General features: G+C 38.7%; 1 protein-coding gene and 1 long non-coding RNA gene across 4 annotated transcripts in view; one reads left to right on the plus strand and one right to left on the minus strand.

Moving 5' to 3' along the window:
• LOC141994230 (uncharacterized) overlaps positions 1-19,623 on the plus strand; it is a 355,183-nt gene that overhangs the window by 154,578 nt on the left and 180,982 nt on the right. The window lies entirely within an intron of this gene.
• The window catches only part of DIAPH2 (diaphanous related formin 2), an 807,400-nt gene continuing 790,107 nt past the window's right edge, over positions 2,331-19,623 (minus strand). For all 3 annotated transcript variants that reach the window (XM_074964437.1, XM_074964436.1, XM_074964435.1), the window contains one exon: positions 2,331-7,683. In XM_074964437.1, the coding sequence (XP_074820538.1) occupies positions 7,619-7,683 (65 nt within the window). In that variant the 3' untranslated portion in view covers positions 2,331-7,618. The remainder of the gene's footprint in view (positions 7,684-19,623) is intronic.

The raw sequence follows: 19,623 nt of genomic DNA on the forward strand, positions 1-19,623 counted from the left end.
TTACTCTGAACTATGCATATAAATTATGTTTGAACTGCAGTAAGCATCTGGCTTAATGCTATGTATTGATCTAAACACTGATTTAGTGCACATGCATGGAAATTGTTTCTGCCCATCATTGATTATGGGAATATTACATACTGTATCATATGGTGCCATCTTCTGTGCAGCAGAAACTATACTGTATATGTAAAATTATGTTGGAATTGTTTTATCTGGGTGGTTTTTCCATTCATTGCACAATCCAGCTAATTGGTTGACTGATCAGTTTCGTTCTTTTTTTTTTTTTTGCAATACAGTATATACTACACTAAGGGCAGTATATGGTTAGCGTGTAGTACCAGATTACCCTCTGTTTTATATCAGTCCAAAGTAGCAATTCTCTTCCCATTTCAATATTACAACAGTTAAAGAATTTCTGAAATGTTTTGTCTGGTATTGTTTATTATAATCTTCTCCAGATAACGTCTGCTTTGCTTTATCAAGTACTTTTGAGGCCAGTGAACTGAGCAAATTTTAAATTAAATTACAGAGCCAACATAGTGACTCCATAGTTAAATTGTGCAAAGGGTACTGTGAGGAGCAGTTTTGGGGAAGAGGGCAAATTAAAGGCTACACAAAGGATATGCACATGTAAGCTAATATCTGGAGGTGGAGGTAAAAAAACAAAACTGGTTGTGACACTACAGTTCTCACAGTGCGCTTCTTAACTGAGTACAGTGGAAAGTAACTGGAGTTGAGGAAGACAGTGTGGTGCTGGCAGTCTGAGACACAGATAGGCGCAGCCTCATTCTGAGACAAAGGCCAAAATATCTGCGAGTGACTGCAATTCGGACTTGTCTTGTGCTAGGAAGCGAAGAACCAATAGTGCAAAACTGAAAAAACCCTAGACTTTAGACTTACAACAGGCATTGAGTTGTTTTCATTTAGTGTGTTAAATCTCTAACCGAGTAAACTTGGGTAGTTTTTTCTCTTTTACAATAATTACAATTGCACTATAATAAAATAAAAGCCGGCAATTTATGCCATCAAATAAACCAGTGGCTTTAACCAGTGATGAGCTGCCAAAATCTTAACAACGGGTTCCCTCCTCACCCCCCGAGGGGGGTCATTGCCCACCCCCGCCCCCCGGGACTCCTGCCCCATCCAACCCCCCCGCGTTCCTTGACCCCCCCCCCGGACCCCTGCCCCATCCACTCCCCTCTCCTGTCACCTGACTGCCCCCAGAACCGGGCAGGAGGGTCTTGTGGGCCACCGTAGTGGGTGCCCACTCCACCCCTAAGAGACAGAGGCATCTGCCGGGGGGCGAGGTGGGGAGTCCCGGCAGTGCTTACCTGGGGCAGCTCCCAGGAAGCATCCGGCATGTCCCTCTGACTCCTAGGAGCGGGGGAGCATAGCTGGGGGGGAGCAGGGGGAGTGGCCGATCCCCCACTGATCACATCAAAAGTGGTGCCTTAGGTGCCGACTCCCTGGGTGCTCTGGGGCTGGTGCACCCACGGGGAAAATTGGTAAGTGCAGAGCACCCACCAGGAGCTCCCGTCCCACACCCGTCCCCAGCTCGCCTCCACCTCCTCCCCTGAACACACCGCCCCGCTCTGCTTCTCCGCGCCCCTCCTGGCTTCCCGCGAATCAGCTGTTTGGCGGGAAGCCGGGGAGGGCTGAGAAGCAGACGGCAGCTTCCCGCTCAGGCCGAGGGTGGCGGAGGTGAGCTGGGGTGAGGAACGGTTCCCCTGCGTGCGTCCCCCCACCCTGGGTTACCTGCTGTGGCGTGGGCAGCCCTCCTTGCACCCCCCCCCCAGCTCACCTCCGCCTCCCTGGGCCTGAGGGGGAAGCCACCGCTTGCTTCTCCGCCTGCCCCGGCTTCCCGTATAAACAGCTGATTTGCGGGAAGCCTGGGGGAAAGGGGAGGGCGGAGAAGCAGGGCAGGGTGGCGCATTCAGGGGAGGAGGCGGAGGTGAGCTGGGGCCGGGGGTGGGGCAGGGAGCTGCCGGTGGGTGCTCTGAACCCCCCTTGGGTGTTCCAAGGCCTAAGGCGCCACTTGTGGCCAGTTAAATTTAGAAGCCCTTTTAGAACCGGTTGTCCCTCGCGGAACAACCGGTTCTAAAAGAGCTTCTAAATTTAACAACCGGTTCTAGCAAACCGGTGCAAACCGGCTCCAGCTCACCACTGGCTTTAACTACCCCTCAGTATTTCTTTTCCCTACTATGGATGCAAAATTTACTAGGTTATTTTATGACTTATGTGAAATATCAGCAGGGCTGATCCTATTCATTCCTGCATATTTAGAAGCTGCAGAGAGATACTTGAGAAATTCAGGGCAATCTCCTCTCTTTATTCTATTAAGTCATTTCAGTCCACTATGACAGTATAATTAAGTTGCATAATGCACAATAGACTATTTTTAATGTAAAAATCCTGTCAAGCTTCTATTCCAATATGGCCATTTTGTGACAGAGTGAAGTAAACGACTTGGAAAATACCAGCAATGGCTGGCTAGCTGATTTATAATATCTGTATCATGAAATGTCTCTGGTTGACTCAAGATATTTAATCTGTTTAATATGGACCCATTGTAATGTGTTCAATGATTGCGTTTTATTGTTACTTTTTAACTAAAATGGCATCACCAATAAACAGTATACAATCTTTTTCAGCTGTATTTTTAAAGTCATCCATAAAAGAAGACATCATTCCCCATAATTCAAACAAACATAATTGACACCTCAGAGTAAAAAAAACCCGTTAAATAGGAAATAACTTTCATACCCCGTTATGTCACGTAATATAGATATGCTTCAGCTTGACATTGGTCAATTGGATTAAACAGGTAAACACTAGAGAATTTAACAAAATCATCTTAAACATATAAGTTTGCTACAGTGTTCAGAATGTATTCATTAAAAACCAGGCTCTGATTTCACCAAAAATATTTTAAAGATAATATACACACACATAGTTGGTCATTATTCACTTAAAAAATACAAGTGCATGAGTTTTGGTTTATTTCTCATTTGTATTGTTTTGGCATCTGGAGACACATTACCCTACATGTCTGACTTCAAACAGAAATCACACAGAGTGGTACATGGTAAGTGTGTGGAATTAAGGTAAATTGTAAAAGAATATGTTCGTATTTTGTGCCCTATGTATAAAAAGGTGCTAATGGAAGTTATGTGTATTGAGGGCCTGATCTCACTCCAATGAAGTCTTTCCATTGACTTCAGTGAGGATTGAGTTGCACTCAGAGAGACTCACTCTCTCAGTAGAATTTACCAGCAAGCATGCATAACACCGCTTTCTGTGCACAGAAGAATACAAGTTTTTGAGTATACAAACACAAAGCATTTTGGAGAAATTTGTTTTTTCATCTCACAGTAGAAGGAATGTGTGTGTAGTAGAAGAGATGTGGCTCAGGAATACTCATTTGAGTATGTAAGATGCACAAAAGCAATATGGCACACAAAAGGTGGGATTATATCTCGACTGCTTCCTTTCTTCAACAGTGATCCGATTTACTAACAGGTGGTAGAATGCCTGAACTTTCAGAGGTTTAAACATGGAGAGAGCTAAGCTCAATTCAAGCAAGTCCTTGTTTAATGTGCAAGATGCAGTGTCAAGTATGGTATTCCTTTCTCAAGAATAGAGTGAACGGCACAACATGTGCAAGTTCTGCCGGACTGTGGCCCTTAAAAATTACACAGATCTGCATTTAGCAATTTAGGGTAAGGACAACTTTTGACCCTATTGTACCTACCACAGTTTTTTAAACTAGCAATTCTATTGGGGAAGTATCCAGTATAAGCTCGGTCCTTTGTGGCTGACAGCTGTACAAGTAGAGCTATACAAAACTTCCTTATGAAATTTGCAGCCAATCAAACCTTTGGATATCAACCTGAAATTTTGCAGCTTCTCTTCAAGTTCTGCAATCCTTCTTCAACTGTGGGATGAGTTTTAAGTAAGCCTGTGCTGAACAGTGGTCTGGATGGAAACCATGAAAAACTCAGTGGTTTCAGTGGATTTCACACATAGTACATATTAACATATACAGTGTGTGTATATCATATCAGGTGTGTGTCTGATAAAACGGAACGTATGGTAAAGTTTGCATTTTTAAATAAGAACAGGCAAATGTATGTAGATTGCTGCCATATGGGCCATTAATGTCCAAAACCAGACCAAACTTGTGCAACAGTATTTTTGGGAATGCTTCTTAATGACCTAGGAGCCATTATATTTGTTTTGGCTTGAGCACTAGTCAAAGGTGTGGTTAACATTTAAAACAAATGTCACTGATGTCACAGGGAAAGGACATTTGCAGAATCACAGACTTGATACATTACATGGTGTGTTGCACTTTTTTCTGCGCTAACAGCGTAAACCTTGCGTCAATAATGCCTAGTGCTTTTATGAGTCTGACCCATACTGTCAGTAGTTTTAAGTAATAGATATGTGCATATATAAATTTTACTTTAATATTAAATTTCCATATCAACTTACAAATGTAGTTTCATTCATTTTAAAGTCACAAATAATTTCCTCTTTAAAAAAACCTCTAAGAAATGTAAACAGAATAACATCATAAAATGTTTTTTTTCCTTTGTTACTTTTAAATTTTAAAATGTGAATGCAAACCAATGTGCTGTGATAGGTGTAATGTAACATCTTAAGGGACTTATAATAAAATATAATTAGTAGGAACTTTATGTCATATTCCCTAAATGGTTTTTAATGTGTGCAAAAAGCTCTGGTGATTTATTTTCTGGGATTACTCTGAGTGCAAATATAATTTAACTGAAATATTTTTTTATTTTTATTTTTTAATATTAGAAAATAAGGCAAGTCCATTTCTGAAAAAGGTGCTGCACTTCTGGGCTAAACATACCTTCTAGGTCACTAGATAAATGTGACAACTATGAAAATTATCAATAATAAAAACATTAAAAATAGCTGCAATTTCATATCGACTGAAAAGCTATCAAAAGACAAAGTGACCCAGCATTCATTTCAGAAAATATTTTTAGACTTCATAAATAATCTTCTCAACTAGTTTTCCTTTGAAACACACTTTTGTTTCTAACAGATATGTCCGTTAAATTATAGAAATGTTTCAAACATGAAAAAAGGACTGTGTAGCAAAATAGAAATATCAGATCATGTTACTTTTTTGGATTTGCTTTTTGCTAGGATTTGGTTTTTAAATATCTGCAGTCTGCTACTACAGAGCTTTTTCAAAAACACAATGCCAGGAAATGAAGAACTCTGTACTTGTAACAATTAGTGCTACAGTATAACGAATCCATTGTGGGTTATTAGGTTAAGTTCACATGTGTTCTAATGATTATTTTCAACATTTCTGCCTTTAAACCCTAGTAAATTGTTTATCTTACTTTTGAGCTTCAGTACATTGCTTCACGATGGTATAAATCAGAAATATAGCCATTAAGACCTAATTTCTTTACATTTTGACTATTTTACATTGAGCACCTTTTTACAACTGTGAATTTACTACTTTAAAATTTTAAAAAATTTAGACTCATCAATACAAAGCCAGTGTTTACTTATGCAAAATGGAATGTAATTCTTACTGCCTCTTACTGAAACAGTGGAGACAATTATGTTTTATATTTTTTTCTAAAATACACACACAACTCTTTACTTTGTTACCAAAAGGAAACTAGATACAGTCGTATTATTTTACAGCATACATTTCACTAGGTTTGCGTCATGTTTGTGTTGAGAAATGTAATAATGTGTAAAAATCCTGCTCCATTTTAATTCTATGGGAATTTTCCCATTTGACTTCAATGAGAACCTAAAATAAAAGCCTGCAATTTATGCCATCAAATAAACCAGTGGCTTTAACTACCCCTCGATATTTCTTTTCCCTACTATGGATGCAAAATTTACTAGGTTATTTTATGACTTATGTGAAATATCAGCAGGGCTGATCCTATTCATTCCTGCATATTTAGAAGCTCAATGCCTTTTCTTGTAATGAAATTCAATACTGTAAGAATTTAGCCCAGACCAGTCAGGTAATCTTGAAAGTCTTTAAGCCAGCAAAGCATAAAGAAGCTACTGTATAAAGACTTTTGGTTCAAAAGAGTAGTGCAAAGTTATACTGCTTCCAAATATGACTGCTCCACTTTTCCTGTGATTAACAACTGGTGCACAGAAAATAGAGTGCCTACCCTACTTTTCAAACACTGTTTATAACATAGAAAAAAGGTGTCCAATAGCCTCAGGGAATAATAATTTCCATAAAAATATAACCCACGTGGTGGCAAAACTGAATCAATTGCAGAGCATATCTCTACTTTTTTATACCATTTCCTGTTATGTGGAATGTCCACATTCCATGCTCACTTCCATTCATGATGACATAAAAACAATAACCCTTGAGTCCTTGGTAGAGGTTAAAGTCAACCCCCAGCATGTTCAGGTTCAGGCTGGGATGTAAGGGTAGTTGGACTGTAGTTTCCCATTAAATGGTAGAATGTAAGCAGTGTCAGCTACTAAGCTCACCTGAGGTGCTTAAGTGTAGGGGCTTGTATTTAAATTAGAATGGGAGGCACCTCCTTGGAAGGTCAGGCTGCTACAATGATTGTGGTCACTGCTGCTTAGTGCTGAAGGGTAAAAAACACAATTTTTAATCTGCTTACTCTCCAGCACTAAGATCCAACTGTAAAGGAAGGTATTTTACCTGAGAAACAAAGGGAAAACTTAGAAAGAGGCAGTCCTGAACAGCTGCATAATGTAGTTTGTCTCTAAAAGCTAAACAAAGGCATTTTAGAATAATTACAATATAATTATTTTTCCTTAAAAATATCTGCATAAAGTATACATTTTATAAGTGCATAATTAGAAAATACTTCTTTTAAATATAGTTAAAAACATATTATGCAATTGATACGGTTTAACTTTGGTACAATCCTATGCTTTTGTTTTGTTTTTAGCAATAAGTAGTTTTATATCATCAAACCACGGAAACCTTAGATTTATGGTAAGTTTAACTGCAACCAAAGTAGCTAAATCCATCAAGCTTTAACTTGAGATAAGATTGTAAGTAACTTGATTGGGGCTATACACTGCTTTCTCATGCTTACAAAATAGGTCTCCTATGATGTGTGCAATATCAGCTCATATCTGAATTCATTAATATGCAAATTTTTGTTAATTTTTCCTTTAATGTCCAAATTGGAATCATGCCTCCCTTCTGTGACCTGATCTTGTTCGTTGCTGCATTTTTTCAGCAAGTTTCTATTTTCTAATTCTGCTCCTTATAGAATATTTTCCTAGAAGTCTCAACTCCCTTCAAGATAGTTGCCACCTTAAAAATGGCAAGTAACACATTAGATAACAAGATAACATAGAACCTTATAGTTTAACACTGTTTACAAATCCTGATAATTGTGTTACTAAAGTACAGTAAGTGGATTTTTTTTTTTTTAGCTCTTAAAAGTACATAATGTGTATTTATCTTCTGGTCTGTTCTTCACTAGAATTCATTTAAATTTCATTTCTGATCATTGCCGGTGTCTGTATGTTTAACTTTTTTCAATAGGTCTGCATTTTAAAGTAAGTAAAACAATTCTCCAATTCTTTGGCTTCAGAGGAATCATATAGCTGTGATAGTTCCATTGTGGCGAGAACGTGACCTTTCCAAAGTTACTCGTCTGTTATCTGTAATAAAAAGAGAGAAAAAACACCACACCTTAAGATTTGAAACATGGATATTGCAATGTCAAGAAGTTTTCAAACAGTCCTGAAAACTATTTCAAATAAATATGTAAATAAGTAACTAGAAAACTGGATCAGAGAGGTTTTACAATGCAGCTGCCAGGCTGAGTTCAAGAGTTCTGCAATCAGCAATAAATTACTTACTTGATCAGAGAAGCAGGGTGATAAAAGCATTGGAAGAATCCTGAAGCATACTCCCCTTGGAAATAGCAGATGACAACTAAAATGCTGGGTAAAAGTGTTATTCTACAAAGTATCTATGTACTGTGACTTTGGAGGAAAGGCAATTCAAATTTCCACTGAGTGTTCAGTACAAATGTGGTGAAAATACACCTCTCGGACAGAACAAGATAGACAAAAAATGTAAGGGTTGTAAGATTGTTCACTTGAATTGGGTACACATACTTATATAAATAGAACAGTTAAATCAGCCACTTCCTAAGCATTTCCTGATTGTGTGGTGTTAACAACTTTCAGTATGAAATATTACAGAGTAATTATTGCAATGAATAATGAATATATCCCCGTCACAGGAAGAAATAATCATGGGCTAAAGCCAAATGCTTTCAAAGTTGTTTTAAAAGCCAGGAATGTGGCAGAAAACAGACTTTTCTTTTTCGAAACAAGAATGGATTTGTTTCTGTGGATTTCAGAAGCAGCTAGTCTGCTGCACAAAATGCAACTGATATGGATAAAATTCTTGTTTGACAAAGGTGTTCTATTGATTACTTAAGTCCTCAACCAACAAAGCCAGAAATTGGCTGACTGCCTAGAGGAGGGAAAGTGTATGGTGTAGATCCCTTGCCCAATCCAATGGAAACTCCTCCACAGTATTTTTGTAGCTCTTGTTGGTGTTTTCGCAGCCTTCCCTTTCCCCGCTTCCATCCTTGCATGGTTAAGATAATGCATCTACGCTACCCCTCTTGTGAGGGAATATACCTCACCTGCCAATGATAAGGTCAGCAGTTACTGGAAGTTAAAGCTCAGTGCACTGCTGCCTAAGCAGGAAAAATCCAGGAAGGGGAGTATCGACCAAAACATGTGATGTGCTTCTAATACAACAGTGAGCAGTAAAGTATCTAGCAAATTTTAATATCAGTAGGGAGAGGTGCCCAAGTACTGTCATCTGCTGAGCTATTTAGTTGATAGATTTTCCATATTACTAACTCTAAATGTGCAAAAAATCATGAGATTTACGAACGATAGTAAATGTTGGTTTCTTTTTATTTGCTTTATGGTTTTTGTCTCTTTAGAGTTCATGTTTTCTCAACAGTGAAGGCGGCAGGAAACTTTTTTTTCTCAAATGAAAGTTAAAATTCTCTTCTAATTACATGAGTCCAGGAGCTGGGGCCTTAAGAAAAACATCAAACTTCCAGCAGTTGGCAACACTGGACTTTCCTTCCCAAGATGACCTCAAATCAAGCTAATTTAATTTCTAATCATTAGCAGTAACCTGAATTGGTTTTCTAAATTATTTGCAACTGTTAAGAAAGGATTTACATTTACAAAGGATGGTAAGGACACAGATCATAAGCTAGAGACGTAGCTGGTGGCGGCGGCAGGGAGAAAGTTCTGGACAACTCCATCGGAGAGAGCAATGACCCAGTTATTCTCACTAAGACATGATATTAGCACTTAAAGAGATTTTTCTGCAGTAAATATGTAAATAAGTAACTAGAAAACTGGATCAGAGAGGTCGACGGTGCTCGACAAGAGAACTTTCTTGCAACTTTTACTGTTGGGAAGGGAAGCAGAATGCAAATTATACTCTGGTCTTACCTTTGTGCCACACTAAAAATAGCGATGGATTAGATTTAGCTGTTAGTAGCTATGTAAAACTGTTACTGTATTTTGAGATTGTATTAGTGTAGTCACCTGTTTCGCTGTGATCAAAATTTCCATTTGTGTTCGTAGGGTTTACAGAGGAAATGAAGTATTAGTGTATATATACACACCTTAATCTAAAACAAAGAGTTTCATATTAAGATCTTTATGGGGATAGACTTCATCTGAGAACCTCTTTTAGTGCAAATTAAAACTGGTTTATGCACTGTAATAATCAGACCTGCTGAAAATGTGATTAGGCCTTACCAGTGATTCATAGTATGTCTATAGCTCTTTTTTATCCATAGATCTCACAGCCGTTGTAAAGGAAATGTTACATCCACTGAGCCAATTTTTAATCTCAATGATATTTATTTTGTAATTCTGTCTGTCAATTTGATCATCATTGTATGTTTTAGAACATATATATGTGTACCTTTCTGAAGAACGTAAAATGTAGGAAAAGGCAAATAAGAGATACAAACACTGGATATAAGAATGAGGGTAACAAAAACAAGTTCACAGTTAATTGTTATGAAAACCTTGTATTACAAGAAGTTCCACAATATATACTAAATTCAACCTCATCCTATTCTCGCATACAGCCAGATATATAGTCATCTGTGTGCAAATGTTTTATGAAAAAAAGGCTGCACAGTTCAGTACTAAAGTGGAGATTTGCACATGCAGTGTGAAAGTCTTTAGTTATCTAAGTAGGGTTGCCAATTTTGATTGGACATATTCCTGGAGCTTTCATCACATGACAATTATTAATTAAAGATTAATTTTTAATGCCTGGAGACTCCAGGAGAATCCTGGAGGGTTGGCAACCCTGTATCTAAGACACTATTTCGCAAATACAGTATCCTACAATTCCTTCTAAAACGTTTGTGAAACATGTTGTAGTACAGTGTATACCAGAATCAGTAACAGCCATTTATGACAGAATGTACACAGTAGATTTTACTGAGACAGTGAAGTACATAGTGTGGGACTTTTGCACCACAGGTGCTTTTGAAAACACAATCCATTTAGTTTTAAACAGGTTTCAGAGTAGCAGCCGTGTTAGTCTGTATTCGCAAAAAGAAAAGGAGGACTTGTGGCACCTTAGAGACTAACCAATTTATTTGAGCATAAGCTTTCGTGAGCTACAGCTCACTTCTGAGCTGTAGCTCACGAAAGCTTATGCTCAAATAAATTGGTTAGTCTCTAAGGTGCCACAAGTCCTCCTTTTCTTTTTAGTTTTAAACAGTTTATGTTAAAATTTGCTGTCGTATACAATACCATAGAAATGTAGGGCTGGAGGGGACTGCAAGAGGTAGGATTAAGTATACCTAAACCACCCCTGACAGGTGTCTGTCTAACCTGTTCTTAAAAACCTCCAGTGATGGAAAACAACTTCCCTCCAGTGCTTAACTATCCTTATAATTAGAAAGGTTTTCCTAATATTCAACCTAACTCTCCCTTGGTGCAAACTAAGCACTTTACTTCTTGTCCTCCCCGTGGGTGATATGGAGAACAACTAATCACCATCTGTCAAGATTCCTTCCCCACTGTCAACCCTAGGGTACAGATGTGGGGACCTGCATGAAAACCTCCTAAGCTTACTTTTCCCAGCTTAGGTTAAAACTTCCCCAAGGTACAAACTATTTTACCTTTTGCCCTTGGACTTTCGCTGCCGCCACTACCCAACGTCTAACCGGTATTATTATTAGGAAAGAGTCCGTTTGGAAAAGTCTTTCCCCTGCCAAAATCCTCCCAAACATTACCCCCCCCACCTTTCTGGGGAAGGTTTGATAAAAATCCTCATCAATTTGCATAGGTGACCACTGACCCAAACCCTTGGATCTTAAGAACAATGAAAAAGCATTCAGTTTCTTAAAAGAAGAATTTTAATAGAAGAAAAAGTAAAAAGAATCACCTCTGTAAAATCAGGATGGTAAATATCTTACAGGGTAATTAGATTTAAAACATAGAGAATCCCTCTAGGCAAAACCTTAAGTTACAAAAAGACACAAAAACAGGAATCTACATTCCATTCAGCACAGCTTATTTTCTCAGCCATTTAAAGAAATCAGAATCTAACGCATATCTAGCTAGATTACTTACTAAGTTCTAAGACTCCATTCCTGTTCTGTCCCCGGCAAAAGCATCACACAGACTGAGAGAGCCTTTGTTTCTCCGCCCCTCCCACTTTTGAAAGTATCTTGTCTCCTCATTGGTCATTTTGGTCAGGTGCCAGCGAGGTTACCTTTAGCTTCTTAACCGTTTCCACGTGAAAGGGTTTTTCCTCTGGCCAGGAGGGATTTTAAAGGTGTTTACCCTTCCCTTTATATTTATGACACCATCCTTTTACATATCTGAAGACTTATGTCCCCCTTCAGGTTCTCTTCTCTGAACATGTCCAATCTTTCAACCTTTCCTCATAGGTCATGTTTCCAACATCTTATCAATTTTGTTGCTCTTTTCTGCACTTTGTTTGAAGCCTTCCCAGTGCTGAGTAATGTGAAACAGTTACACCTAACAAACTATTCTTTGACTACTATCTTTCAACCAGTTGTGTACCAACTTTATAGTAATTTCATCTAGACATTATTACCCTAATTTGCTTATGAGAATGTGAGACTGTGTCAAATGCCTTACTAAAGTCCAGTATGATCCACTTAATGACCGCCTCCCATCTTGATCAGCAGGGATAGGAAACAAGGGCATCATTGTCTCCTTGCTTCTGCAAACCTTAGAAAGGGGCAAATTGAAAGATAACCACACAGCCTTGCCTCAGTCCATGGAAATAAGAAAATGTACCATATCCTCTCTACAATGCACACTGAATGACTGTAGGGAGAGCAGGCATTCAAAATTTAGTGTGAATTAACAGTATATGATTTTCAAAAGCCAACCAAAAGTTCTCTCTCACGCTTGGTACTCTCAAAGAGGTTAAGCATTTCTGCTCAATTTTTTAAGTAAATAAAGAAGGGGCCGACACATCAAGAGAAGGAAGTTTTAGCTCTCTTCTCTCCAAAAAGTGACTGAAAATGGTAGTGGGGATGAGAATGGAACCATTCTGCAACCTTAACTATTGTTGCTTCCATTCCCACAACAATGCTGGGAGATTAGGGGCAGAATGCATATAAAATTCTCCAGGGCAAAGAAATTCTCATGATGGCTCTGCTAATTTGTACTGTCTTTAGGTCATATACCATGGGGACACAGCAGAACACTCGCTGTCAGTAAACAAATATAGAACAAGCTCCTTAGAACAGACCTATCCAACAAATATAGTTTTATTTGATTTAGCCAACAGCTGTTCAGAGTGGCTAAGCAGGGAAAAAGAGACAAGGAGCAGAGTTTTTGTTTTTCTGTATATAGATTACAAGACCTGAAGGGAACATAGTGATAATCTAGTTTGACCTCCTATATAACAATGACCAGAGAACTTCCCCAAAATAATTACTAATGCAGATCTTTTAGAAAAACATCTAATCTTGATTTAAAAATGGCCAGTGATGGAGAATTTACCACAACCCATGGTAAATTGTTCCAGTGGTTATTAACTCTGTTAAATATTTATGCCCTAGTTCCAGTCTGAATTTTTCTAGCTTCAACTTTCAGCCACTGGGTTGTGTTATAACTTTCTCTGCTAGATTGAAGAGCCAATTGTTCTCCAGTTAGGTACTATTAAATTGTAACATACCACAGATTGAGCTCACTGGAGTCTTTAACAATAAGGATTCTAAGGCATGTTTTCTAATCCTTTAATCATTGCTGTGGCTCTTCTCTGAACCCTCTCCAATTGCTTCTTGAACTGTTGACACTAGAACTGGACACAATATTCCAGCAGCAGCTGCATCGGTACCAAATACAGTGGTAAAATAACCTGACTCAAGATTCACCTGTTTATGCATCTAAGGATCACATTAACCTTTTTGGCCACAGTGTCACGCTGAGAACTCATGTAAAGGTGATTATCCACCAGGACCCCCAAATCTTTTTCAGGATCAGTGCTTCTCAGAGTCCCCCATCCCATATGCATGTCTTGCATTTTTTGTTCCTAGATATACACATTTAAATGTAGCCATATTAAAATGCATATTTTTTGCTTGCACCCAGCTTATCAAATGATGTAAATCAGTGCTACTCAAAGTGGTGGTCCGTGGACTGGTGCTGGTCTGCGAGCCATCAGCTGCCGGTCTGCGCACGCATTGGAAAAAAAAATTGCCAGTCCCCCACATCAGATGGCTTGAGAAGCACTGATCTAGATCACTCTGAATCAGTGATCCGTCCTCTTCATTATTTTCCACTCCTCCAATTTTTGAGCCATCTGCAAACTTTATCAGTGATGATTTTATTTTCTTCTATGTCATTGATAAAAATGTTAAACACCATAGGGCCAAGAACCGATCTTTGAGGGACCACACTAGAAACGACCCCACTGGAAACATACCTTCTCAATGAGATTCCTCATTTACAATTATATACTAAGTTCTATCAGTTAGTCAGCTTCTAAATCCATTTAAGGTATGCCATGTTAATTTTATATAATTTGAGTTTTTTAATGAAAATGTGTGTGATATCAAGTCTAATGCCTTGCAGAAGTTTTACGTATATTACATCAACACTGTTACCTTTATCAATCAAAACTGTAATCTCGTCAAACCTATCAAGTTAGTTTGACACAATGTATTTTCCATAAACCCATGCTGATTAACATTAATTATCTTACCTGCCTATAATTCTTTAGTAATCGAGTCCTGGACCAGCCACTCCATTATCTTGCCCAGTATTGATGATAGACTGACATGCCTGTGTAACCCAGGAAATCCCATGTATCCTTTTTGAATATTGGCACAACAACTGTTTTCTGGAACTTCCCCAGAGTTCCAAGACTTCTTGAAAATCAGCATTAGTGGTCCAGTAAGCTCCTCAGCCACCTCTTTTAAAACTCATAGACACAACTTATCTGGACCTGCTGATTTCAAAATGCCTCACTTTAATAGCTGCTGGTTAGCATCTTCCTGAGATACTAGTAGAGTAGAAATAGTGTTATATGATACAACTACCTCATCTGTTTTTTTCCCATATAAAGAACAAAAATACTTATTGAACACTTCTTTTTTGTGCATTATTATTGATAATTCTACCACTTCCATCTACTAATGGACCAATACTATTGTTGGGGTTCTTTTTATTACTAATATACTTAAACTCCTTATTGTCCTTAAAATTGCTGACCAAAGATTTCCTTCTGTCCCTTTGATTCCCTTATCAATTTTCTGCAATTCCTAGATTGTGATTTATATTCATTACTATCAACTTCCTCTTTCTTTCATTTGTTATATATTTTTATGGCTATCTTCACTTTCCTTGTAAACCAGGTCTGTGTTATGACCAATATGGTCTTATTCCTCAATTGTGGCTTTTGGTACATCTGGTACAGTTTTCTTATATGATTTGCAATTATCATTCACATTTTTCTGATTAAATTCTTCTTCCCCACTAATTTGGCTCATAATTGTTTTTAGTAATGTGACATTTTAAAGCACCATATATATATATATATATATATATATATATATATATATATATATATATTACTGGTCTAGACGTTATTCTGTTTGCACATTATAAATGTGATCAAGTCATGACCACTTGTACCTAAGCTACCATTAATTTTTATTTCTGTGTTCCTCTTTATCTGTTAAGATGAGGTCTAAATAAATAATTCCACTGTGTTGGCTTCAACACTTCTTGAGTTAGGAAATTGTCATCTGTAATATTTAGAAATTCCAAGCATGTTTTATTATTAGCAGCACAAGATCTCCAGCAGATGTCACTCAAACTGAAGTCCCCCCCAGCATTTTTCCTACACATTATATAGATAGGTATGTAAGGAGCTGGTCATCCTGTTCCCTAGTGTGATTTGATGGTCTGTAGCAGACAGCAACTAACACCTCATCTTGTGCTTTATCTGTTAGTACATTGATCTATAAGCATTCAAGACCATTTCTTCCAAGTTATCAGTGACTTGAAAACAGGTAGTGCCATTTTTTGGCATAGAGTGCCACTCCCTCTCCCCTTTTGCCCATTCAATCCTTCCTAAATAGGTTGTAACATTCCAATCATGTGACTCATCCCACCAGATTTCAGGAACACCAACTAGATTGAGTTTATGATCATAAGTAAGCAATTCTAATTCCTCTTGTTTGCTACCCAGGCTCCTAGCATTGGTGTATTAAGCAAATAAATATTTTCTTCTCTTCACGTTTTTTGGTTCCTTGATTAATTTGGTTTTCAACATCTCAATTTTTGTGTTAACTGAATGCTCATATCTTTCCTCTTTTGTTATTAGTTTAATGCTCTCTTGACTACTCTGGTCTGCTAGTCCCTGAGAAGATTGGTTTCTTTTCTCCTGAGGTGCAGGCCCTCCAAACTATACAGTCTCCTCTCCCCATAGAAGGTGGATGAATGTTCCACAAAACCAGAATCATCCACTTATTGAGCCAGCAGTTCACTTCCAGAATCTATTGCATTCCATCTTCCTTCACCTGTGGGACAGGAAGGATCAGAAAAGATCACTTGGACATTCTGCTTCTTCCGCATACTTCTGAGTTCCCTGAAGTGATCTATTATATGTGAGAGAGCCCACAAAACACTATAACTGGTGGCAATAAGAATCATCACAATTGATCCTTTCACATTCACTTCAGAAACCTATCCAATTTTAGAGTGATGTCTTGTGTCTTGACTCTGGGATGGCAGCACATCATTCTGTTGTCTGCCTGCCACATGCAGAATGTCCTTTCAATTCTTCTGGGTATTTAATTCTCAGCAAGGATCGTCTGTCTTCCTTGGATGGTTGAAGAACACTTTGTGGGCAATCCTGTCTTACAGGTTGGGCCAAGCTGCCATTGACAGGTGTGTCCTGTACAACTCTCTGTTCCTTTGGACTAGCTGGATCTTGACAATTATATTCCACAGTTCCCATGCTGAGGACGTGGTATCAACTGAAAACTTCTAGCTGTGTGGAATTTCTCCTGGTACTCTTCTCTCTGGTGGCCACAGCCTGCCCATTCTTGTCTATCTCGAGCTGTGTAGAACGTTGCCATGACTGCTTGTTTCTGGTGGTTACAAACTGCCATCCTTCTCTCTGGAGTCCTCTCTCTCTGTCTTCTTGGTGGCCAGCTCCTTTCTTTCTTGAATGTGGGGGACTGAAGTTTCCTGAACCTGGCTATCTAGGAACTCCACAGCTTCTCTAATTCTCAGTAACAGTTCTACTTGCCTCTCCAATCCAAGATTCTTTTCTTCCAGCAGTAATCAACTTGCACTTTATGCACAAGAAGCACCTTCTGGCTTCAGGCAGGAAAGCAAACATAGCACAGTTACTGTAGGTCATCACCACTGTTCTACTGCTGGCCATCTTGAAATCACATATAGAGCAGAACCAGGAATGAAAGCCATTCATGGTCCCTCTGAAACTTTCCTGTTAGCTGCCTCTGTTTGCAGTTCCTGAGTTTGTGTGGCAAGCGACTTTTTATTCCAAGTCTTGCTGCTTAGCTCAGGTCACCTCCACACCTCACCACCAGTCTCTAAGCAATTAACCACTCAGACTTCAAAAATGGGGCTGATCAACGCTCCTAGAATCAGAACCATGAGGCCCTTACTATGGCACTAACGAAGTCCTGTCTCAGGTGTTTACTCAGGGGCCCAGGGCCCAGCTACAGAGTCCATACAAAAAGAACAAACAAAGTCCAACAATGAACCCATGGACCCCTCACCACTAGTCCCACTACCTCTGAGCTCTCCTATTAGCAGCCTCTGATCTCAGCTCATATAGAAATGGTAAGGCCAAAAACAAAGTTAATGCAATGATCTGCAGACAAAGAAACTTCCTCCAAAAGCCAGAAAACCAAATTATATACGAACCCCTAGTGGTATTTGGGCTGGAAGCGTGGATGAGCTTATAGATCAAGCAAGCAGTAAATAACCCAAACTCAATACAAACCCTCCATAGCCACAAATTCAAGTATTAACAAATTTAAATGAAGGACACGGAATAGCTATTGCTATAGCGTAGAGTGATAAGCTTTATACAAAAGTAGTCACTCCACATCTAGTCAGCAGACAAACGTGTCAAAGCTGGTTCAGCAGAGCATAAGCTTGAAGCTTTACAGCTCATCCAACATTGACTGACACAGCGCTAAAACAGGAGATTTCACAACGGAGGCTGCAATGTGGACCAAATCGATTAAATAAAGTGTGAGTAGCTCTAAAATGTCAAGTAAAATAATTACCTGAATGAAATAACTCCACAGAAGTGTACCTTCAGCTATCCACAGTGGCTGTATTTTCTCTTTTGCTTTATCGGAGTCACATTGGGTAAAACAAGTTTTTTGTGTGTATGTAAAGCTATTATTGCAAAGAAATCCCACTCTCACCATTTAAATGAAGGGCAAATGTCCACAAAAAGCACGGGGAAAAAACAAAGATACAAGACTTTAGCTTTAACTTGATAGCATCCAACATTACAGTTGAAAGCAAATATCAAGAAGGCATAGATGTACACTGCAGGAGCAGGTAAAAATCATGGTGAATGATAAAATTTCTGTGGCCATTATTCATCCATCCCAGCATACATATCTAGCTGATGGACAAGATTTGTTTATATATGTGTAGTTTAGGTCTGCAGAACGTGGTCAGTAATTGAAACAAAATGTCTATATTGTCAGGAGAACTACTATAAAAATAAGCCACCCAGGAAGAGTGACAAGCTGTAATCACTTAGTGCAGAAGTGATGGTCACTCTTGGATGTGTATATGTGAATTTTAAAACAGTCCCAAAGAACTTACTAGCTGCTTGTGGATTCCCTGTAGTAGTCCTTGATCCCACAACCAAGCTTGTCCTGTATCTGCTTAATTACTATAAGACTAACCATTAAATGCAGAACACAAGATGTTATTTGTTCGGTCTTTAGAAATAGCTAGACTTCACATACTTAGTGTTTGTATCAGTGCCTCATGGCCAGATTTAGGAGCAGGTGACCCATGTGACTGTCTGGGGTGCCATTTTTGTTGTTAGTGACAAAAGGGAAAATAGAATGTTTGAAGTAAAATGTTTCCAGTATTTTGTATGTGGATTCATTTTTACTAACCTCCTAGAATGTTCTGGAGAATCTAGTGGAACCTTCCAGACTTTCTGAGAACTACATTTTCCTTGAACCTCCTAGAATCTTGTCAGCCATGCCCTCGCAGGTATATAAGGTGCGGGGCATCGACAGTGAGATATAAGAACCAAGTGAAGTAAGAGTCCAGCTGCGATATTGTGAACCTTGTTTTATTGTGTAATTTTGAAAGTGTACAATGCGCTTTAAGACTTGCAGTGTGTAAGTACCATGGAAACACAGCACTGGAGGAATGTGCTCAAGCATCTGATCTCAATTACCCTCTTTCTTGCAAAGAATAATTTGGCTTCCCGGGGCTTGTTGGATACGACGTTCACTGAACATAATGGTAATTTCCTGGGTTGGTAGAGCTCCTTGGGAAATATGACAACGTCATGCATGAGCACCTACATGGAGTAGTTTGTAAAGCAGCTATGGGCCATTACTGCAGCAAAACAATTCAAAATTAATTTATTGACCTTATGGCAAGGAAGGTGCTTCATAACATTGATGCGGTTCGTCACAGCAAAGTAGTATGTTGTAATAATGGACTGCACTCCCTACATTAGTCACAGTGAAAAGATGTCATTTACAGTAAGACTTGTTGACAACGAGGATGGCTGTATCCAAGTAAAGGAACACTTTATTTGTTTCCAGTCTGTGGATGATTCTACTGGAAAAGGCTTAACAGAACTGTTTATAAAAGATTTGAATGAGAATAAAATAAAGCTTCAGAACGGCCAAGGTTATAACAATGGCATGAACATGAAGGGAAGAAATAGTGACATCTAGGCAAGGATCCTTATGCTGAATCCAAGAGCTTCCTTCATGCCTTGTGGCTGCCATTCCCTCAACCTGATTGTGTCAGATGCAGCATCATCTTCTTTAGATTTCATATCTG

Source organism: Natator depressus, chromosome 9 (genome assembly GCF_965152275.1).
Source record: "Natator depressus isolate rNatDep1 chromosome 9, rNatDep2.hap1, whole genome shotgun sequence".
NCBI lineage: Eukaryota > Metazoa > Chordata > Testudines > Cheloniidae > Natator > Natator depressus.